Below are 21,201 nucleotides of genomic sequence, written 5' to 3'. Positions count from 1 at the left end.
ACATCAGAGAGCCGGATCTCAGAGGACAGGACAGTCAAGCCTATGCGCAGAAAGGGGGACCAGAGACAGCTTCCTGGAAGAAGCAACGACTACGCTGGGGCGCAAGGGTAGCAAGAATGATGCTTCACAGAGGAAGAAGCCTGCCGCTTTCCACCTTTGCATCAACAGAAGCACAGGTGGATGATTCTGACAGGGGCCATCAGGAGAGACATTTCCCAGAGCCATGTGCATTCAGGAGGAGTCTTGAAGCGGCAGGATTTTCACTAGCAGAGAAGCGGGCAAGATTGGTCTGGCAAAGGCAGGAGCCAGGAGGCACAGTCCCCGTGAGAGGAAAGCGCAGGCCCGCCTGCAGGATGGTGACCCATCTGTGTGCCACCAGGTGGGCAAAGGGGTGTGGCTGGGCAGGCCCGCCGGGGCTGGGTGCTGCAGGCCCTCAAAAGCCACGCTAAGGTGGTCGCTCTAATCCAGGGCAACAGGGACCCCAGCCAATGATGTCACTAAGGCTGGTAACACCTAGGAACACAGGAACCAGCTTGGAGGATGAGATCGCCAGCTAGAAATGCTGAGAACACGAAACCCTAAATCCTGCCAAATACTCTTCTGAGTTGGAACCAGGGACCCCCTTGCCCTCAACTGAACAAGTCCCACCGAGAAACCCAAAGGTGCCACAGTCACCCAGACTTTAGCTCTGTACCTGATCTTGGGGACGTTGCTGGAGTGGGATCAAACAGATCACACGAATCGTCAGTTGCCACGGGACACTTGTCACCATCTGCACGAGGCAAAATACGGGAAGCAGGCCATCAAGTTCTCGTTTCATTCTCATCAGCATTTGAGAGAAAGAACTGCAGGAAAATATAGTCAAGTTCTGGACACGAGCACTATCGTTCATTCACGTCCTCACTGGGCCTCTCTCCCGCCAGGCCTTGCGGGACACAGAGTGAGCAGGCCTGGCCCCCTCCCCGGAAGGACCCTCTTTGTCCAGACAAGAAAGCAGACCACGTCCCCCGAGGAGTCAGGGCTAAGGGGCGGTGGGAGCCCAGGTCGGGGGGTGACCCGAGGAGGCAGAAATGCCGGGGTCCTTTAGACACCTCAGGGGGCGTGAAGCAGGGGCTTCAGGAGGAACGGCTGGCGGCCCGAGTCTGGAGGCGGCCGTGGTACCCACACGGGATGGAAGCGTCACCCCAAGTAGGACCTGGGAGGGGATGCACTGGAACAAGGGAAGTGGGCAAAACCAGTCAGATGCTGGAAAAGATGCCAAGCCGCGTTCTACGGGGCACCTCCAAGCTCCCAGGAGCTCAGGGACAGCGTGGCTTCTAGTTCAGGTTTCCTGGGAGAGGAGGCCAAGGGACTGAGATGGGAAGGGATCTGCCTGGCATGACCTGGAGCGTCAGGGATGGAGCGAGCACTGTGTCCCCGCCTCGCAGGGTCCCGTTCAGCTCATTCCCACCCAGGCATCTCCTGAGAGTGTGCTTTGATATCAGGGGGCCAAGGAGCCCCGGGGGTCTGCTCCAGGGAGCTGGCCCAAGAGGGATCACTTCCTACAACAACAGCAGCCTTTAGAGCAGAACTTTCAGACAGTGGCTCTTCGCTACCATCCTGGAAAGTCTTTTGCAAAGGAGGAAACGCTGCTGCCTACAGTATAATTCTCATCTTCACTGGGGGAGGTGGGAGAATGCTCCCACATGTCTCTGTGGAGGGCACCCCAGGGCTGACCCTGGACAAATCTCCAAAACAGGCAAAGGCTGTTCAACGACCTCACTTCACCTGCCCCAGAGTCCATCCTGGGCACCCCAAGCCCCAGGCTAGCCTCCCTGGTTCAGTCTCCCTCGCTTACACCAACAGTCTCCTTGGTCCCATCTCCGCAAAGTTCTAGAAGGGCCAGGACAGACCTCTACTTAAGGGCCTCTGGCCAGGCCGCTGCTGATACATCACCCATGCAGACGGCGGCAGCAGGGGCGCCCCCAGCCCTGCGAGGCCCCCCTTGCAGGATCGTATCCTCAGAACACCGCTCAACAGAACAATCGTGCTAATGCTGATGTTCACTAAAGCGCCGACTCAGAGACCACGCTAACCATCACCAGTGCAATGGTTTGGTGACTGACAATCCTCTGAAAACAGTTAGTTAGGAAGCCCGTGTGAAGGAAGGGGTAACACTGGTGACGTAATATTGGGCAAAAACAAAGAAAGCCACAAAAACGGATCTGAACCTTATGAATTCACGCCTATACCCGATCACCAGATGAAGCAACGCAAAGCACAGAGCACAAAAACTAACGTTTTATAACATGAAGGACCTTTTCCTTTTTTCTTTTCCACATTGTCACAGCACCTTTTTGGTTCAAATTTTAAAACCCTTCCCAAGGAGGAACCCATGAGTCAGCCACTGCAAGTTCCAAGGCTGGGTGACTGGGTGGTCTCTGAGAGATTGTAACTTTCTAAATTAAAGGCGAGAGGTGTAAGTCCCAATCCAAGTAGAGTGTAAGTATAAACTTACTCCCCGCCCCCGATGCACACACCCACCCTGCGGGCATGAGCACGGTGACCCCAGACCCCCGAGGCCCTCCAGGCGGCGCTTCAGAAACAGTGGCCTTGGAGCTGGGCATGATTTCTAGCTCCAGCTCTGCCACCGACTTGCGGTAACTCTGGAAAAGTCTCTTGCCCTCTCTGAGTTTTGGTTCCTTCATAAAGAGAGCAAGGAGGCTGGCCTGGCTGACTGCTTTGAGCCTGAGCCCTTGCCGGTGTCTTCCGGACCTATGTGGGAGGGGACAGAGGGTCCAGGAGCCCAGTTTATCCTCTCCCTGCCCCCTCTACAGCCTCTGCAAGGCCAGACAAAAAACCGGCAAGAAAACGCCAAACAGAACCAGCGTCCAAAACTGCAAGGAAGCTTTTCAGATCCTGAGACACTGACAGCTGGAGGAAGAGGCGTAGAACCTCTTTTAAAGGTGGTAAAAGGGACTAAAATGGATTTCCAGCAGCGGGTGATGTGGACAGGACTAAGTGGGGGGCGGGAGGCAGCAAGGTGGCTGGAAGCCACGACTCGGCTGCCCTGAGAATCCACAGGCCCCAGGCAGAGACGACGGCATTTTGCCAAAGGTGACAGCCTCCTGGCGGTCAGGCCCAGGCTCCCGGGGTCTGGCAAGTCTGCGGCGGTGGGCAGACACCCCTGTGGGGCGAGGGTGGGACTCAGAAGCTCACGTGTCCCGCACAAACGCGCAGGGCTGTGTCTCAGACGGTGGGGGGAGGCAGGACAGTACCTGGCTCGTCCAGCGGCAGGGGCCGCTCGGGGGCGGACAGGGTCTGCAGAGCCAAAGCGAGAGCGGCTTCCCGGGCCTTCTGCCCGTCCTGCACCAGCCGCTCCTCCACCCAGCTCTGCAGCGTCATGTTGGTCTCGATGCTTTTCTCCAGCAACGCCTGCAGAGCCTGGACCTCGGCCAGGAGGCCATGCAGGTGGCCCAGGAGGTCCCGACCCCTCCAGCCTTCTCCTGACGCCTCCACACCGGCCTCTGCGAACGTGAGCAAAGGGAAACCTCAACACCGTCCATTGCCAAAGGTCAGCCGTGAGCGGACGGTGCTTGCCACCCGCCGCCACCACCACCTTCCTCCCCTGCCCAAGGACTGGGAACAGTTGAAAATAACAACTCGACTTTAAAAACAAAAATATTGGCAGACTTAATTGCTGCTATTCCACAGGCTAAGTAAGAGCTGGAAATTAATCTTCGCTTCTGGCCATTAAGGCCTAGCAAATTGCACACCAAACCCCAAAATTATGTCTAGTAGTAATAAAATCTATTTGGGCTGGAATTATAGAATGAAAGGGGATGATTTTCAGAGCTGCAGTGTATTAAAAAGGCACAACAGCAGGAATAAGAAGAGCAACTTGAGGAGAAAATGAAAGCTAAGAGGTGACCCTTTTCTAGATAAACTTTCAATAGGGAGAAACCATCTGGAAAATTAGTTGAAAAGGAAACAACAACAACAACAAAACCCCCCACCACACCTCAAAATTGATTCTAAAACATCAGAGTTTACAGTCAAGTCACTCTGATCCGGTATCTCTCTAGGACAGAGCGCGGACCAGCAACCATCTCCAGAGCAATGCTCAGCGCACAGCAGGTGCTCCCTGATTATCCGCTGAATGAATGGGCCAAAAAAAAAAAAATACACTCGCAGGAAAATTGTTATTTCTCAAGTGTCTACTACGTGCCAGGTACTGTGCTAGGACGTTTAATAAATGATCGCATCTAATTTTCATGACTGCATAGAACCGAGATTAGCAGACGTGTGTTGCGGCAGAAGGAAGAGGCCCAAAGTGGCAAGCTGACTACGGGAGGCACAGCCGGGCATGCGAGGCTGTGAGAACCCAGACCTCAGCCGGCTGGGCTCCCGAGCCTCAGTCCTTCCCTGCTTCCTGCTGCCGCTTCAGAAGGAGGGTGGGCCGGAGAGCCTGCCTCAGAGTCAACTTGCTCCACCAGGGAGGCAGGCCTGGGGTTTGAGGACAGAGGGCCAGCCTGCTGTTGGTGGAGAGGAGAGCACGCCCGGCCAGAGTGCCCAGTACCTCGCGGCCTCCGCTGCTCTTGGTCCAGCTTCTCATACACCTTCAGCTCCGCCCGCAGGGCCCTCAGGAGCTTGTCGCTCTGCAAGAGCAGCTGTTGCCTCAACGCCGACTCCTCCTGCAGCCTGCAAAGGCCCCGCCGGCAGGGGGAGGAGAGGTTAGTCTCACACGGCGGGCAGGCAGTCCCACCGTGACCCGGAGAGTGTGGCCGAGACTGTTGGCGTGCTGAGGTGCATCCTGAGGGCCCCTCCGGGCCCAGCCCTTGACATCTGAGGTCTTGGGTCATCCTCACAGACACCCCAAGAGGGACGCGCTACGAATGCCCAACTCAGGAATGTGAGGAAGTGAAACACAGAATGGTTATGTCTCACCCAGGGGTGCCCAGCTCAGGAGAGAAGCAGGGCTGTGAAGGCACAGACCATGAGCTTACGGATCACTGCACCGCGCTGGGGAAGCAGGGCAACCTCAGGAACTAAAGGTCAGGGGGAACCAGGAGAGCTGACGGGGCTGCTGAGACCCACGGGACGAGATGGAGACCACAGGGACAGAGGGGCCTGCGGAGGAGCAGTCAGCATGATCGGCTCAGAGTCCGAGTCAGATGCGTGTCAACCCTGTGTGCAGAATCGCCCGTGGCTTCCCGGTCACTCAGCATGAAAGCCAAGGTCCTCCCAGGCCCCAGGGCCCTCTTCCATCCCAACCCCTCCTCCAGCAGGGCCCCCTGCTCTGCCCTGCACAGGCCAAGGACACCCCGCCCCGGGCCCTCATCCTTTCCAAAGAGAAGGATCTTCCAGAGGCTCCACAGGGTGTACGCGCTCACTGCCTCCAGTGGCTGCTCAACAGCACCTTTGCAGAGGCCGGCTTTGATGCTCCCGGGATGAAACAGAGCCACCTGGCCCCCAGGCCCTGCCCCCTGACTCAGATGACTTCCTGCTCTCATTTCATTCCCACCTGCCATGCCGTGTGTCGTGTGCTTACTGCACCCGTCCCCGGGCAGAGGACCCTGGCCCCACCTGCTCAGCGCCCTGCGGCCGTGGCATGCCTCCTGAAGCAGCCGCTGGTTCTCACTCTCCTTCCCGTCTACCTCTCTCTGCAGCCGCTCCTTCTCCGCCTGCACAGCGGCCAGCTCCCCCTGGAGGTGCTCCAGGCTGGCAGCCTTCCTGGAGAGGGCCTCGCGCAGCTTCTCGTTCTCCTTCTGTTTATCTGCACGCACAGAGAAGCGCCGCTGAGAGGAGACACCGTTTGTTTTTCCCAACCTCATTACGCAAATACAGCACTTTAGCCGGAGCACGCCAAGAATACAAAGGAGAGAAGGAGATTTCATCTGGCATTTGTGATTGTGGTATTCCAATTATCTCATGCATTTTGGGCAGATAAATCTGTCAACATCAAGGCTGCAGGTTAAACGTCACTGGGATGAGATGAGCCCGTTTAATTTTCTATTAAATAATGGGCTGTGCCAACCTAGTTACTGTGCCTTCACAGAGCAAAAACTGGGCAGACGTTGGAGACAGAGGCAAGAAACGGGGCTCAAGACTCTGGCGATGGGTGCTGGGCAAGTCTGAGAGGCCCGCTGGGAGGCCAGCGGGCTGTGCAGACGGCCCTTCAGCCACCACCGCCAGGCCCGGAGGCCAGCGCTCCCAAGGGACAAGCAGCACCGGGGCTCAGGGATACACGGCCCCCACAAGGCCTGGAGACGAGGGGCGTGCTCGGGTGCAGCTCCTCCGCTTACTGACCGCAGCAGCTTCAGCCAGACTCTACTTCTCTGCGCCTCAGTTTCCTCATGTGCGTGGCCAGGAGTAGTAACTGAGCTACAGGTACAGGCTCCATTCAGGGCCTCACAGCACACTGATGGCTGCCAGTGCGCCGGCGGCTGCGGGCTTTGCCAGTGCTGCCAATGGCTGACGTCACCACAGAGCTCACTGTTACCCTGAGATCTTCCTGTGTACCATTCCTGCTTACTCTTCAGAGTAGGCCTCCATGGAGGCACTTGGCTTACTCTCTATTTTTCAGACAGGATGTTAAGGATCAGAGAGACTAAGGCTTTGCCGAGGTCACATAGCCAGTAACTGACAGAGCCAGGATTCAGATCCAGCTTTTCTGATTCCACTCTTAACCATGACTTGATCATCTCTGAGCAAGCTTTCTCCTCTCCCCGCAGGCTGCAACCACACTGAGCTTCCTACAACTCTGGACCAGTCCAGACTCCACCCCCACCTCTAACCCCTGGGCCTCCGTCCACCCTCTTCTTTCTATTTAAAATGCCCCGGCTCTTCTGAACCTTAGCTGTCGTTTAAGTTGTTAAGTCTCGTCTGACTCTTTGAAACCTCACGGACTGCAGCCTGCAAGGCTCCTCTGTCCCTGTGATTTCCCAAGCAAGAATTACTGGAGTGGGTTGCCATTTCCTTCTCCAGGGAAGCTTCCTGACCCAGGGATTGAACCAGCGTCTCCTGCATTGGCAAACAGATTCTTTACCACTAAGCCACCCGGGAAGCCCTCTAAACCTCAGGCACCTCTGCTAATCCCTACTAATATCCCAGACTCAGCTCTTGAAGGCCAGCTCCTCCTGGGTCAGGATGCCTTCCCCAGGGTCCCGCTCTCCCTGAGGATTTATGATGGCTGATCCTCACCTTGGTCTGACACAGTCGCCTGGCTCTCTCTCCCGTCAGACCGTGAGCTCCCCTGCAGAAAGGGATCAGGTCCCACTCAACTCTGAATCAGAACCTACACGGGCTGCGATACAGAAGAGGCACCAGGAGGTGTTTGCCGAATGAATGAATGATCTGCGGAAGCCCCAGTTTCATCTCTTAAGTCAGTATCTCTAGTGAAAATGGGATAAGCTGGCCTGAGTTCTGGTTCCACCACCTCTGGCCCTGTGACCGCAGGCCAGTCAATTCCCCAGCCTCAGGTGCTCACCTGTAGGGCAGGACTAATAATCACGTCATTCCGGAAGCATTTTATGCATTGTCAGAAAATACAAGTGAAACCTCTTTGAGGGCTAAGCTCCACACAGAAGGAATGGAAAGAAGAGAAACACTGTCCTTTTCCCTGGTGGCTCAGTAAAGAATCCGCCTGCAATGCAGGAGACCTGGGTTTGATCCCTGGGTCAGGAAGATCCCCTGGAGAGGGAAATGGCAACCCACTCCAGCATTCTTGCCTGGAGAATCCCAGGGACAGGAGCCTGGCGGGCTAACTGTCCATGGGGTCACAAGAGCTGGACACGACTTAGTGACTAAACCTCCACAAAAGAAATCCTGGAAAAGCTTTCCTGGTAGTAGAAAGTCTCTGAAATTTGGGGAGTAACATATTTCCAGCCCTCTCTCTTCCGCTGTGAACTGAGTGAGAGGCGGCTGCACAGAGGGGAGGGTGACAAGTGAAGAAACATTTACTCAGCCCCACGGAGGCAACCCGCTGTAGGCTCTTACAGCTTAGCTGTCACAACAGCCCGATGAAGAGCTCCTATTTTACAGCTAACGATACTGAGGTTCAGAGAGGCTGAGTGACCGGCCCGAAGGCACAGAGCCACAGGACTTGAACGCAGGTTGGTCCAACTCCAGCATCCGCACCCTTCCCACATCACAGGGGCCTGTGGGCTCCCGGCTGTACCTCTAGTTTTTACCTCTGGATCCTTTAGCGAGCATCGTATTGAGGGCCTGGTTCTGCTTCCTCAGGAAACGTACTTCTGATGTCAGAGAATTGTGGACCTCTGGACCATAACCCAAAACGTTTGAAGAACCTATAAAAACACACAGAAGTCACAATTTATGGATGGTCTTCAGGCCCAAGTGCATGGAACTTTCTAGAAAACAGTTTTAAATAATGAGGAAACACAACACATCATGAAAAGTACTCCTGTGAACTACGTAAGACGCTACCAGAGCCCACAGGGAAAGGAGAGTGAGTTTGAAAGAGGAGACGGAGGGGACTCCCCGCATCTTACCTGCCCTCGGGCAGGACAGAGGAGGAGCCGGGCAGGAGGCGGGTGGTGATCTCAGCCTCCATGACTTCTCTCCTGAGGGCCGAGCCCTCCGGGGACCTCTCCACCGAGGCTCCGGTCCACACCTCACCTTTCCCACCCTCCCTCCTGTTTCCTGCCTGTGTGGATGTCTCACCGCTACCCCAACCCGAGCTGAACCCTGGGAGCCGGCCCAAAGGCGCCTTCTTCCACTCCACAGTCAGGCCACACCCCCTGGCCCGCTCTGCTCTGCCCTGTGGCTCAGCCGTATTTTGGCCCTATGGCCTCAGCCAACAAAATGATCGTCCTAAACGCAGCCCGTTCGTGGTTTCCTCTTTATTTTTTTCTGCTCAAAACCATTTGATGGCACCACCACCGTGAAAGATAATCACACAACCAAACACAAGGTCCAAACGTCAAGTCTCTATTATTAGCTCGAACCTCACAGCCCACCCCACTCCTTCTCACACTAGACCCTCAGCCCAACCGAGCCACCCTGTGCTCCAAACACACCGCATGGTTAAACACATGCTTTACTGGACCACGTATCCCCTTTGTCCAGAGAGCCTGCCACCTTGCTCAACTGTTGAAATCACACTCGTCCTTCAACTCATAGCTCAAGCTCACTGCCCCAGCGTGCAGACTGAAAACACCAGGTTCTAAAGACTGGGTCTGAGGTCCCTCACGCACTCTGATCAGTTCCCTCATCCCTAGACACCTGCCCGGGCTCGAGTCTGTCTCCTGAAATCCTAGCCCTTCCTCTGGCCGGACAGCTCCCCGACGCTCTGCGTCAGTACTCCCTGCGCACTGAACCGCCCACGCCCGCACCACGTGTACGGCTCCTGTCCATGGCCACACGCCTGCAGGGCACCTGCCGAGCAAGGTGCTTTCTGCACGTGGCAGACAGATGCCTCCCTTGCCGTCCTTACTGATGGAGTCGACCACACCGCAGAGCCCGAGGGCCAGACACCTGCTCTCCCAGCCTCCGGGGCGGCTAGAGCACAGTCCTGTGCCACTTCTGGTCGATGAGGTTTGACAGGAAGCCTGCTGGGAACTTCTGGGAAAGATTTTCCGCCCGGATGAAGAGAGAAGGAGGGGAGGAGCAAGCCCCACCTGCTCCATTCCCTCCTCTGGACTCCGTCCCGAGAGGAGGGGAGGCGGCAGCCCCACAAGTATTAACCCCACGCTCTGCTCCCAGTCAATCAGCAGTAAGACCCGCTTACAACTGCCTGCCCTGGACTGCCTGCTCTATAAGAAAACAAAAATCCCCGTTGTTTGCACCAGCTTCTTACTCCTGTTCTGTTACCTGCAGCTGAAAACACCCTGATACACAACTGATTACCTGTGTGGTAACCCCCTCCAGTATTCTTACTTGGGAAACCCCATGGACAGAGGAGCCTAGAGGGCTACAGTCCGCGGGGTCACAGAAGAGTCTGACCCAACTTAGCGAATAAACAGCAGCAACGCAGCACTCAGACTCCCCAGGAGGAGGGCTCGGCCCTGCGTCTCCAGCAGCCAGAGCTCACTCGCTCTGCTGCACAAGCACTGCCTCTTCCTCACGGGAATGATTCCCTAGTTACAGCGTCATCTTTTCTCACTGACATCCCTCTCTCCCCACCATCTTCCTCCACGCTCCCCTGTAAACTCTGGTGTCCTCTTAGAGACACTTGGGTTTGAACTTCGGCTCTGGCTTCTTAATAGCTGCACGATCTCAGGCAAGTCACCTAACTTCCCTACCCCTCTATGAACTCAATAAAAATGATCGATGCTAATATTACTCACTATTACCATGTTAACACACAACTGATGACCAGCTGGAGCCAAAAGAGGACCAAAGAACGACCTGGATGAGCAGCTAAGCTTCTCCAGAAGTCTTCCATGACCACGGCTAAGGCGGTCACTTTTCAAAGAGGTAATGGGGCCAAGGAACAGTTTCTGACAAAGCCTGAGCTGGCGGGGTCCACTTCTGATGCTAAGAGACCCGTCTTTCTTCTGAGCATCATCACTGGAAGCTTGTGTAACTGGCGACAAGCCGGAAGACCTAACACCGAGGGTGACAGGTTTAGCGATATTCCACCTCCACATTACAAGGAGCTGTGCCTTTCTCAGACCTGCTCCCAGGACAACCGTCTCACAGCAGGGGAGGCTGAAACACTATTATTTCCTTGTCTTTTCAGGGACTGTGGCAACACGGCGAGAGCAGCATGTCTCTCCGCCAGCATAAATACTTCATGAATGTCTTTCTGTAAACCTTCCCATCAGAGCGAATTACTCTCCAGAGCAATTGCCCGCTCCATTGTAGCTGGTGGCCATTTGAGCCCCCCAAATAATTCTACGATTGGATTTGCCTGGGAAAATGTAAAACAGACAGAATCTAATTCGGGCATTACCACGAGTAACTGCGGTGGGCCCAGGCGTGCGTCTCTTTCCTGTGTGTGATGTGACTAATAACTCAGATTAATCAATTTCCCTGGAGTGAGATGGGGAGGAGGGGAGGATGCAGGATTGCGGGGAGAGGGGCAGTCGGGAGAGAGAGGGGCAGCGGGGGGAGAGAGAGAGATGGAAGCAGTCTCTCTGCCTTGCACACCGCCACACACACAGCACTTTGAAAAGATGTCCTTCCAGGCTGATGGTTATGCCGGACTAGAGAGCGGACTTGGGGACCAGAGATGCGGGCGCTGCCACGGACTCCATCCTTCCAGAACCCACTTTTCTCCTCACTATCAACGGCAATGAGACTCCATCTTTCCAGAACCCACTTTTCTCCTCACTATCAACGGCAATGAGACTCCATCTTTCCAGAACCCGCTTTTCTCATCACTATCGATGGCAATAAGACTCCATCTTTCCAGAACCCACTTTTCTCCTATCAATGGCAATGAGACTCCATCTTTCCAGAACCCGCTTTTCTCATCACTATAGATGGCAATAAGACTCCATCTTTCCAGAACCCACTTTTCTCCTATCGATGGCAATGAGGCTCCATCTTTCCAGAACCCACTTTTCTCATCACCATCAATGGCAATGAGACTCCATCTTTCCAGAACCCACTTTTCTCATCACTATCAATGGCAATGAGACTCCATCTTTCCAGAACCCGCTTTTCTCATCACTATCAATGGCAATGAGACTCCATCTTTCCAGAACCCACTTTTCTCATCACTATCAATGGCAATGAGACTCCATCTTTCCAGAACCCACTTTTCTCCTCACTATCAATGGCAATGAGACTCCATCTTTCCAGAACCCACTTTTCTCATCACTATCAATGGCAATGAGACTCCATCTTTCCAGAACCCACTTTTCTCATCACTATCAATGGCAATGAGACTCCATCTTTCCAGAACCCACTTTTCTCATCACTATCAACGGCAATGAGACTCCATCTTTCCAGAACCCACTTTTCTCATCACTATCAATGGCAATGAGACTCCATCTTTCCAGAACCCACTTATCTCATCACTATCAATGGCAATGAGACTCCATCTTTCCAGAACCCACTTTTCTCCTCACTATCAATGGCAATGAGACTCCATCTTTCCAGAACCCGCTTTTCTCATCACCATCAATGGCAATGAGACTCCATCCTTCCAGAACCCGCTTTTCTCATCACTATCAATGGCAATGAGACTCCATCTTTCCAGAACCCACTTTTCTCATCACTATCAACGGCAATGAGACTCCATCTTTCCAGAACCCACTTTTCTCCTCACTATCAATGGCAAAGAGACTCCATCTTTCCAGAACCCACTTTTCTCATCACTATCGATGGCAATGAGACTCCATCCTTCCAGAACCCACTTTTCTCATCACTATCAATGGCAATGAGACTCCATCTTTCCAGAACCCACTTTTCTCATCACTATCAATGGCAATGACACGAGGGGTCCTCACCCACCGCAGAGCTTTGTAATGTTACACTGATCATGTTATACAGAATAAAACAGCAAAATAAAACTGATGGTAATGAAGAAAACCACCATCTATTGAGTGAGGTGCTGAGCAAGGCCCTATTTATAGCGTCTCATTTAATCTCACAATGACCCCGTTTTATAAGATAATGAAGATGGGGAAGGAAGGGAGAAATGCCCAAAGTCACAATGCTAATAGAAGAGGTGGGTCCCAGTCCAGGCCAGGCCAGCTTGCAGACAAAGCTGTGCCCAAAGCTGCTCTCAAGACACATTCTTCCCAGGGTAAGAACACTCCCTTTGGAGCAAAAAAGGAAAGATCCCAAAACCGAGTATTCAGTGGTAAGACGAACACAACAGTGATATAAAGTATTCTGCTTTTCAGGTAGGTGATGAGGAGAATAAGAACACACGTCTGTACTTGCGCTAACACTCTAAGGGTGGAGAGAAAACTAACAAAGGTGGGAGGAGAGAAGGCAGAGCAGGACTGATGGTACAGGACGGGGATATTAATGTTTGAACCACGTGAATGTCCTACCTATGGGAGAAACAGGCATTTTTAAAGTTTATCATGGAAGAATATTCCATGCAGGGCTAATTGTGGTTATGGAGGAACGCCCTCATGACTGGCATGTGGGAGTTATCAGATTGCTAAAGTGCTCATGCTTTTAGAATCTGTTATTGACAAAAGACAAAACTCTGCTGTGTTATTTTAACATATCTATCTTATCTCACTGCGGGGGGTGGTGTGTTTCCCCAATGGCTCAGTGGTAAAGAATCTGCCTGTCAATGCAGGAGACGCGGGTTCGATCTCTGGGTCAGGAAGATCTCCTGGAGCAGGAAATGGCAACTCATTCCAATATTCTTGCCTGGGAAATCCCATGGACAGAATAGTCTGGTGGGCTACAGGCGATGGGGGTCACAAGAGAGACACGACTGACTAAACAACAACAAAATCTGTCTCACTATAGCTTCTGGAATCAAATGAGGAGCCACTCGCGGTTCAGGACTCTGGAAGATAGCAGACCCCCCAGCGACCGAGAAATAAACACGTATCAGGCACGCGCTTTGTGCCAGGGCTTCGGGCACTCCACTGGTGTTAGCGCCCGTAATTCTCATCACCACCAGAATAAACTGGGAATTTTATTACCAGTTTAATAAACTGGTAATAAACTGTTACCCCCACTTAACAGATAAATCACTGCTAACTGAGAGTCAGCAAGGTTAAGTAAGCAGTGAAGTCAGGATCTGAGCTGAAATCTCTCTGGCCACAAGTTCAAGGCTCTTCCCGATACACAGCATGCTTATCCAGGCAGAAGCGTCACAAAGGAACCCCTCACGGCCCTGTGGGAACGTTCACCTTACCTTGGTCACATTCAGTCCCTTGTCGTTCCAGCTGTTTCCGTAGCTTCTCATTTGTTTTAATAGATTCCTCTAAACGTTTTCTCAAACTTCGAATTTCTTGTATATGTTCCATCAGTAAGTCTACAGGAAGGAGGGTATTTTTAATTTAAAGTCTGAAGCCCCCAACGAACTGAATAATTTATGAACTATGCAGTGATCCTGAAATTCTAAGAAATACTGGCTGTGTTAAGAGAGTCCTCCCCGGGCATGGGCGTGCTGAGCTGTTGCCCACAGCCTGTCTGTGATGACTCTCTGCAGCGCTCCATGAAGAAGATACTTTACATCACATGGAAAAATTACACTTCATACAATTTTAATGCTAACACTAATACAGCCTTTTATTCTTCTAAATATCAAATATTAATTTAAAATCTTCCTTTCAGTGAAACTAAAAGATTGCTTTCAAGTTTGCCTGAATTGCTAAAGAGTTGATTAAGCCACTTTCATAACAAATTCAGATATTTTTGAGACTAATTCTTTGAAAGGACTATGTTAACCATTTATCACTTATTAATTTAAGACTTAAAAACAAGGCAAAACAGTAACCCCAACACTAGTGAGAATGGTTAAGAAGAGCTCTCTCAAGAAGTATATCCTGTTAGTGTGGGTATAAATGTATATGACTCTGGGGACCATTTTATTAATAATCATTAGAGAGGTTCTTTACAATATCTTTTACCAAATAATTCTATTTTCAGCAATCTATTTAAAGAGACCACCAGAGATGCTGATAATCATTTACCAGAATGTATGGAAATGTTCATCTTAGCACTTTTTATAATAGTCAGAATTGAAAATAACTCAAATTATTAAATTAACGGCATTATATCCATTATGATACAGTACTACACAGCCATTAAAATTATATTTTGAAGACCATAAAATATGATGGGAAAATATAAATACAAAATGGGTTATTCGGCATAATCACAACTCTGTTTAAAAACCTGCAGACAGGAAAGATATATATATATGCAAAAGAAGGAAATACATCTAAATATTAACAGAGGTTGCCTTTAGGTGGTAGATCTTAGGCTTCTCAAAACTTTTATATCTTAATATAATATTTGACAATATATAAAAATTTAAATTTTCTGAATTTTCTAAAACGAGAATGCATTATTTTCTCAGCCTCTGCCACGTCTCACTTTAAGAAAGAATGAAGGAAGCAAAGTTCCAGTCCAAAGGTAGGTCTCTAGAATTAGTGTTTACAGCATAATCACATTAAGTATACAAAGGCAAAACTAACGCCTTTAATTCATCAATTAGGACATACTCAGCATGTCTTGATAACATTTGCTTTAAAACATTATACTAATGTTACGACCCAGTTTTAATTCCTCCAAAATGACTTTCATTTACAAGTAGCACAATGTCACAGATCTTTTCCTAATTAAATAGTAATTTTGCCATGAATTTGAATGTTTATGGGAGGACTTAGTTCCCAGATCCTCAGCTATCTCCTATTAATGCCAGAAGTGTGGCAAGTCATTTGGCGGACTGAGGACTCTGCCTGCAGTACACTGGGGTGTCATGGCACCACGCCTCCGCCTCTGCCTTGTGCCCCCAAATCTCTCAGCAGCCGTCAGGTCCGAGTGAGTCAGGAACTTAGCTTCCTTGCTGGTTTATCCACGCCACACGCTGCCAGCTTCTGGGGCAAAAACGCTCAGCAACGATCGGTAGAACACATCTTCTGAGTCTGGCTGGAAGCTGCAATCATCCCTTCAGCTTAAGGACACATTCCCAGTCGAATTGGACACCACTCGTTAATTATGCAGCCTTAACTGGGCAGAAGGAAACACTATACTTGTCTTAACAACACTGGAGAAAATTATCTGTCCCTCTTACAATAATACCCTTCTGACAAATGCTGATTCTTTAAAACCCATCCTGCAAGAAGCAAGCACCAAAACAACAGTATACACATCTTCTGCCAAGTAGTTCCAGTTTATAGAATCTAGGTCAAGAAAGTGTCCCGAAATAAGGGGAAAGCTTCATGTTCAAAGACATTCCCCGCAGCACTTTTCACAATTGTGAAATTTTAGAAAATGACTTAAATGTTCAGCAACAGGGAAAACAAAAGGAAAACGGCAGCTCAGCCGTTCAGCAGACGACGGCAAAGCCACCGGAAACGGCGCTGTGCAACCTGCTGGAGACCTTACGATACACGACGGCAAAGCCACCGGAAACGGCGCTGTGTAACCTGCTGGAGACCTTACGATACACGACGGCAAAGCCACCGGAAACGGCGCTGTGCAACCTGCTGGAAACCTTACGATACACGACGGCAAAGCCACCGGAAACGGCGCTGTGTAACCTGCTGGAAACCTTACGATACAACGCCGAGCAAAGCCACCGGAAACGGCGCTGTGTAACCTGCTGGAAACCTTACGATACACGACGGCAAAGCCACCGGAAACGGCGCTGTGTAACCTGCTGGAAACCTTACGATACAACGCCGAGCAAAGCCACCGGAAACGGCGCTGTGTAACCTGCTGGAAACCTTACGATACACGACGGCAAAGCCACCGGAAACGGTGCTGTGTAACCTGCTGGAAACCTTACGATACAACGCCGAGCAAAGCCACCGGAAACGGCGCTGTGTAACCTGCTGGAAACCTTACGATACACGACGGCAAAGCCACCGGAAACGGCGCTGTGTAACCTGCTGGAAACCTTACGATACAACGCCGAGCAAAGCCACCGGAAACGGTGCTGTGTAACCTGCTGGAAACCTTACGATACAACGCCGAGCAAAGCCACCGGAAACGGTGCTGTGTAACCTGCTGGAAACCTTACGATACAACGCCGAGCAAAGCCACCGGAAACGGCGCTGTGTAACCTGCTGGAAACCTTACGATACACGCCGAGCAAAGCCACCGGAAACAGTGCTATGTAACCTGTTGGAAACCTTATGATACAACGCCGAGCAAAGCCACCGGAAACGGCGCTGTGTAACCTGCTGGAAACCTTATGATACAACACCGAGCAAAGCCACCGAAAACAGTGCTGTGTAACCTGTTGGAAACCTTATGATACAACGCCGAGCAAAGCCACCGAAAACGATGCTGTGTAACCTGCTGGAAACCTTACGATACAACGCCGAGCAAAGCCACCGAAAACGGTGCTGTGTAACCTGTTGGAAACCTTACGATACAACGCCGAGCAAAGCCACCGAAAACAGTGCTGTGTAACCTGTTGGAAACCTTACGATACAATGCCGAGCGGAAAAAGCACAAGTGTAAATCACCCCTCTGCTCGACTACGAACACGACAAAAGGAAAAACGGACGCAGAGACAGCAGAGAAACAGACCCCAAGAAGCTAACCGTGGGTTACTTAGGACGGCTCCAGAGAGCACTGTCTGCATTCAGGAAAGTGCCTGAAAACCCACCTGAGAGGCCCAAGGTCATGTGTCCTCAGGAGGAATAAGGGGTGAAAGAGATACCTGAATGGCTCTACACTGGAAATAAACCAAGGCTGGAGTCGTGGAGCGGGTGGAAAGTGAAAACAAGAGGGACAGGCTGGGAGAGGAAGAGGAAGTGCCTGGTGCCACCTTAGCGGGCGGATTTTAAAGAACAGGGATCACAGATATGCAGATATTCCAGTGGCAAGGATCAGACTTGCTGCCCTGTAAACCCCGCCCTCTCTAAGCCCCACACCTCCGTCAGCTCCTCCCACAAAGATTCCGTCTTCGGAGGGATCTCGGGCAGGAGGAGGAGAGCGATAGGGACAGGGAAATAATTTACGAAATGGACAGGGAAATAATTTACAATCTGACCTAAGTCGAAAGGCTGATAGTGCGGCCAGAAATCACAGAAAAACCAAGAGCAGAAACTCACAAACTGCAGAGGGTCACAGCCAGAAATGCAAAGAAGACACATCCAGGTGACTGGTTACTGGAGGAGCGCAGCTGACACCTGCGTTGTGCCAAGCCCGCGTACATCACGCTCTAGGCCTGTTTTCAAACTGTGCTCCTCCACACCCTGAGTATCCTACTGCGAGTCTCAGAGGCAACCACTGGGGATAAAGGCTCTACTCTGGAAAGTTTTAGCTTTTCTGTATTTCATATATCTCTTATATAATCAGTTTCATCTGAAAAAAAAGGGGGGGGGGCGGTTTTTGTTGCCAGAAAAAGGTTTTACAATTTTGAAACCCTTGTTCTACATGATCAGGTGTCAACAAAGAGCTTTTAGCAGGGAAGCATCTGACTTGTTCTCTGGGTCCATTCTGGGCACCTTGCAAAGAAGCCGCGGGAAACGTGAGGGACCAGAGGACGTCAGCTGAGGCCCAGAGTCTAGAGCAAGGGTCAGGAAGCGCGGGCGCCTGCCGCAAAGCGCCCCCGCCTGTCTGAAAGGTAAATACAGTTACACTGGGACATGCCCACACTCATTCATTACGCATACAGGAAACGCGGGCGCCTGCCTCAAAGCGCCCCCGCCTGTCTGAAAGGTAAATACAGTTATACTGGAACATACCCACACTCATTCATTACGCATTTTTACAGCTGCTTTCTGCTGCAAGAGCACAACTGAGTCAGTGCAGCAGAGGACATGTGCTCTGCAAAGCCTGTGATACACACTACTGGCCTTTCACTGGGGAAGATCTCTCTGTTCGGGTCTGAACAATCCCTGGAACTTATGATGAACAGTGAGCCCTACCCGAGGCCCAGCAGGGGGTATCAGGACTGATGTAAGGGGAGCTCAGGGTGGACAGCCTCAGGAGGATGATTCCGCCAGCTGAGCCCACAGCTCCACGGTCAGAGGCAGGGCAAAGGGCTGACCCCAAAGGTCAAAGGTCACACTAAAGAGAAACACAGCAGATTTATCAAATTCAAAAATCTCCAAACAGGGGGTGAGGTCCTTTCGGGCACCCGTACAATTCAAACCAAGGGTCTTAAAGCCACATTGCCTCAGGAAGAGATTGAGAGAAATAACAGGAAATTGACCAGACGGATCCGTGACCACAGCGCTTTCCAGACCGCCACTGCCAGATAAGCGAGGAAACGGCAAGTCATCATCATCAAAAACAAAGGCGACTTTTCCCTAATCTCCAGCACCTTCAACAACCGCAGGTTTCTCCATCAATAAACGGATGTCTGAACAACGGGCTTGGGCCCTCCTGGGAGGTCCTCTCATCCAGTAACCAGTCAGAGGTCGCTACACTCTCCTCCACTACGAAGGCAGGAGGGTGAATTACCGTTCGAACCGGAAATCTCAGCTAGGTTTACGACGCTTGGGAAAGCGCGGCTTACCTTGTGAAAAGTTGTTTGCCAGGCCCGACGCCTTCTCCGCCTCGCTGTCTTGCTTCTGGTCTTGTGAGGAGCAGGACTTCTCGGACAGTCCACAGTCGGACGCCGCGCGACAGGCCGAGGGCGCGGGGGACTCGGGGAGAACGTGCTGGTGTGTGAAGCTGTCTTCTTCAGTCCTTGACCATCGGGATTGAAAGAGAAATCGTGTTCCACACTAAGGCCCCACACCAGGATAAGGACACTGGCCCTTTATCATTTACCTATACTTGCGACGTTGGTCTTTTTGCACCCCTAGGACAATTTTTAGCAAAGACGTTCTATAAACAAACCAAAAAGGGGCTCAGTGGGCTCGACTTGCAGTCAGTGAAGTAGGGGGACCCACTGTCTGGCTGGCAGGGGGGGCCCTGAGAGAGGCCGCTCTGTACCAGGCGTTTCACACTCTCTGTCCTCGCTGGGAGGACCATCCGCAGGCAGGGCTGGGAGTCGGTGGGACATCAGAACCTCGCCCGCTTGTACGTGGCAGGGCAACCATCTGAACCCTCGTCTGACTGGTTCCAAGCCCCCAGGAGAATGTTGGGGGTGGGGACAACACAAACCCACAGGTGGACTTGTGGGTCTACAAATCTCAAAACCCTCGTGGTCCCCAAGTTGGTTCCAATATCACCATTCAGGCAATCACCTGGTCATTAACCTGTGTTTCCCAAGGGCCACCTCCAGCAGGAGGAAAAACACCCTGAACTTCGTGAGAAGCCCACGTGAATCCCCGTTATAGATGAGCGTCTTAATTTAAGCTCTTTTTTCTCCCACTTTTTCCTATTACTTCGTGTCTCATTATTCACAAGCTCAGACAGGAGCAAAGGACTCCAGAGCGGCAACACATTCATTAACAGGTAAACACCAGATGCGACTTCACTCAGACAGCGTGATGGATGCTCAGGCTCGCTGCCACCCTGCAAAGGGAGGAAGGGGCCGAGGGCACCCGTTTAATTAGCTTAGGAGTGCCCCATGCGAGTGCTAAGCCTGCAGCTGAAGATGGGAGAACAGAAGGGACAGAAGCAAGCCTGTCAGAGATGAGAAGGGTGGCTGAGGAGGGCCACCGAGCCTCCCTGCCTTCTCCCAGCCCATTCTCCAGTCAACCACGGCTGGTTTTCAGATCAGCAAGTCTGCTCCTGTCTAGTCCCAGCCTGCCCTCCTTTGGAGATGCCCCTCTTCCTGTAGAACAGGATCTGGGCTCTTAATTCAGGATGTGAGGACCAGGCCAAGCACCACCGCCCACCCCACCTCCCCAGCTCCGTGCTCTGTCCACCAGCCACGTAGCTCCAAGGGGCCACATCTCCTACCCCTCAAGGGTAGACACACTCCCAAAACCCCACCCCAAGCCTCACCCTTCAGATCTCAGCTAAGACAGCTCTAGCGGGAAGGTCCTTACTGCCCCCTCCACAGCATGCCGATGGGACGAGACCCATTATCATCAGGGTGGAAGTGGAAGGTCGCACTGGCAGGGATTCTTGAGAATACTGCAGTGGGAGAGGAGTGTTTCTTCTAACCTTACAGGAGCCCTGATTGAAATGTGCTCCAGTGAGCTGTGCCGCTTCCCTGCCTGCTCCCTCTAATGATGCTGGTGGCTTTCATGATGCCAAGAAAATCGGAAACGCCACATCCCAGACCAGTCTCTATTTCTTTATTTCAGCCCGAGGGATCCAAAGGGTCGCAGCTCCCAAGAGGAGCAAAACATCGATAGCATTAACAACAGTGAGAACCTTGAACAAGTTAACAGAGGAAGCCACAAGCTTGATGTTTCCAGTTGGCCACAGAGGCAAGCTAAGGGTGTAAACGATCCACTTAAACCACGAACATTTTTAAAAATTCCAATCACATGCCAGAAAGCTGGGGCTGGAGCAGGTGTACAGATATATAAGACAGTCTTTGCCCTCAAAAGGCAAGAGGGAATAACAAGAAGCATCCAGGTGTGAGAGTAACAACAGATTCAAGTTCAAACCCCAGTGCTGCCTCTCCTTGACACGTAGGCAACTCTGACCCCTCAGGCTCCTCATCCTAAACTGGGAACAAGAATGCTCACCTTGTAGGGTCAGAAACAGTGACGCGGATGCCAAGGGCAGCAGCGGGCACAC

General features: G+C 51.7%; 1 protein-coding gene across 9 annotated transcripts in view; it reads right to left on the bottom strand.

Moving 5' to 3' along the window:
- Positions 1–21,201, bottom strand: part of CDK5RAP2 (CDK5 regulatory subunit associated protein 2) — a 183,465-nt gene that overhangs the window by 17,459 nt on the left and 144,805 nt on the right. For 6 of the 9 annotated variants that reach the window (XM_070375007.1, XM_070375008.1, XM_070375011.1 and 3 more), the window contains 7 exons: positions 19,073–19,245; positions 13,781–13,900; positions 8,172–8,288; positions 5,566–5,755; positions 4,559–4,680; positions 3,258–3,506; positions 695–772 (listed from right to left, as the gene is read on the bottom strand). In XM_070375007.1, coding sequence (XP_070231108.1) covers positions 695–772; positions 3,258–3,506; positions 4,559–4,680; positions 5,566–5,755; positions 8,172–8,288; positions 13,781–13,900; positions 19,073–19,245 — 1,049 coding nt within the window. The remainder of the gene's footprint in view (positions 1–694; positions 773–3,257; positions 3,507–4,558; positions 4,681–5,565; positions 5,756–8,171; positions 8,289–13,780; positions 13,901–19,072; positions 19,246–21,201) is intronic. The other 3 variants (XM_070375010.1, XM_070375009.1, XM_070375005.1) reach the window with 2 other exon arrangements.

This window comes from Bos mutus, chromosome 8 (genome assembly GCF_027580195.1).
Source record: "Bos mutus isolate GX-2022 chromosome 8, NWIPB_WYAK_1.1, whole genome shotgun sequence".
Classification (NCBI taxonomy): Eukaryota; Metazoa; Chordata; class Mammalia; order Artiodactyla; family Bovidae; genus Bos; species Bos mutus.
The sequence above is the reverse complement of the archived record's forward strand: the minus strand, read 5'-3'. Positions and strand labels throughout refer to the sequence as shown.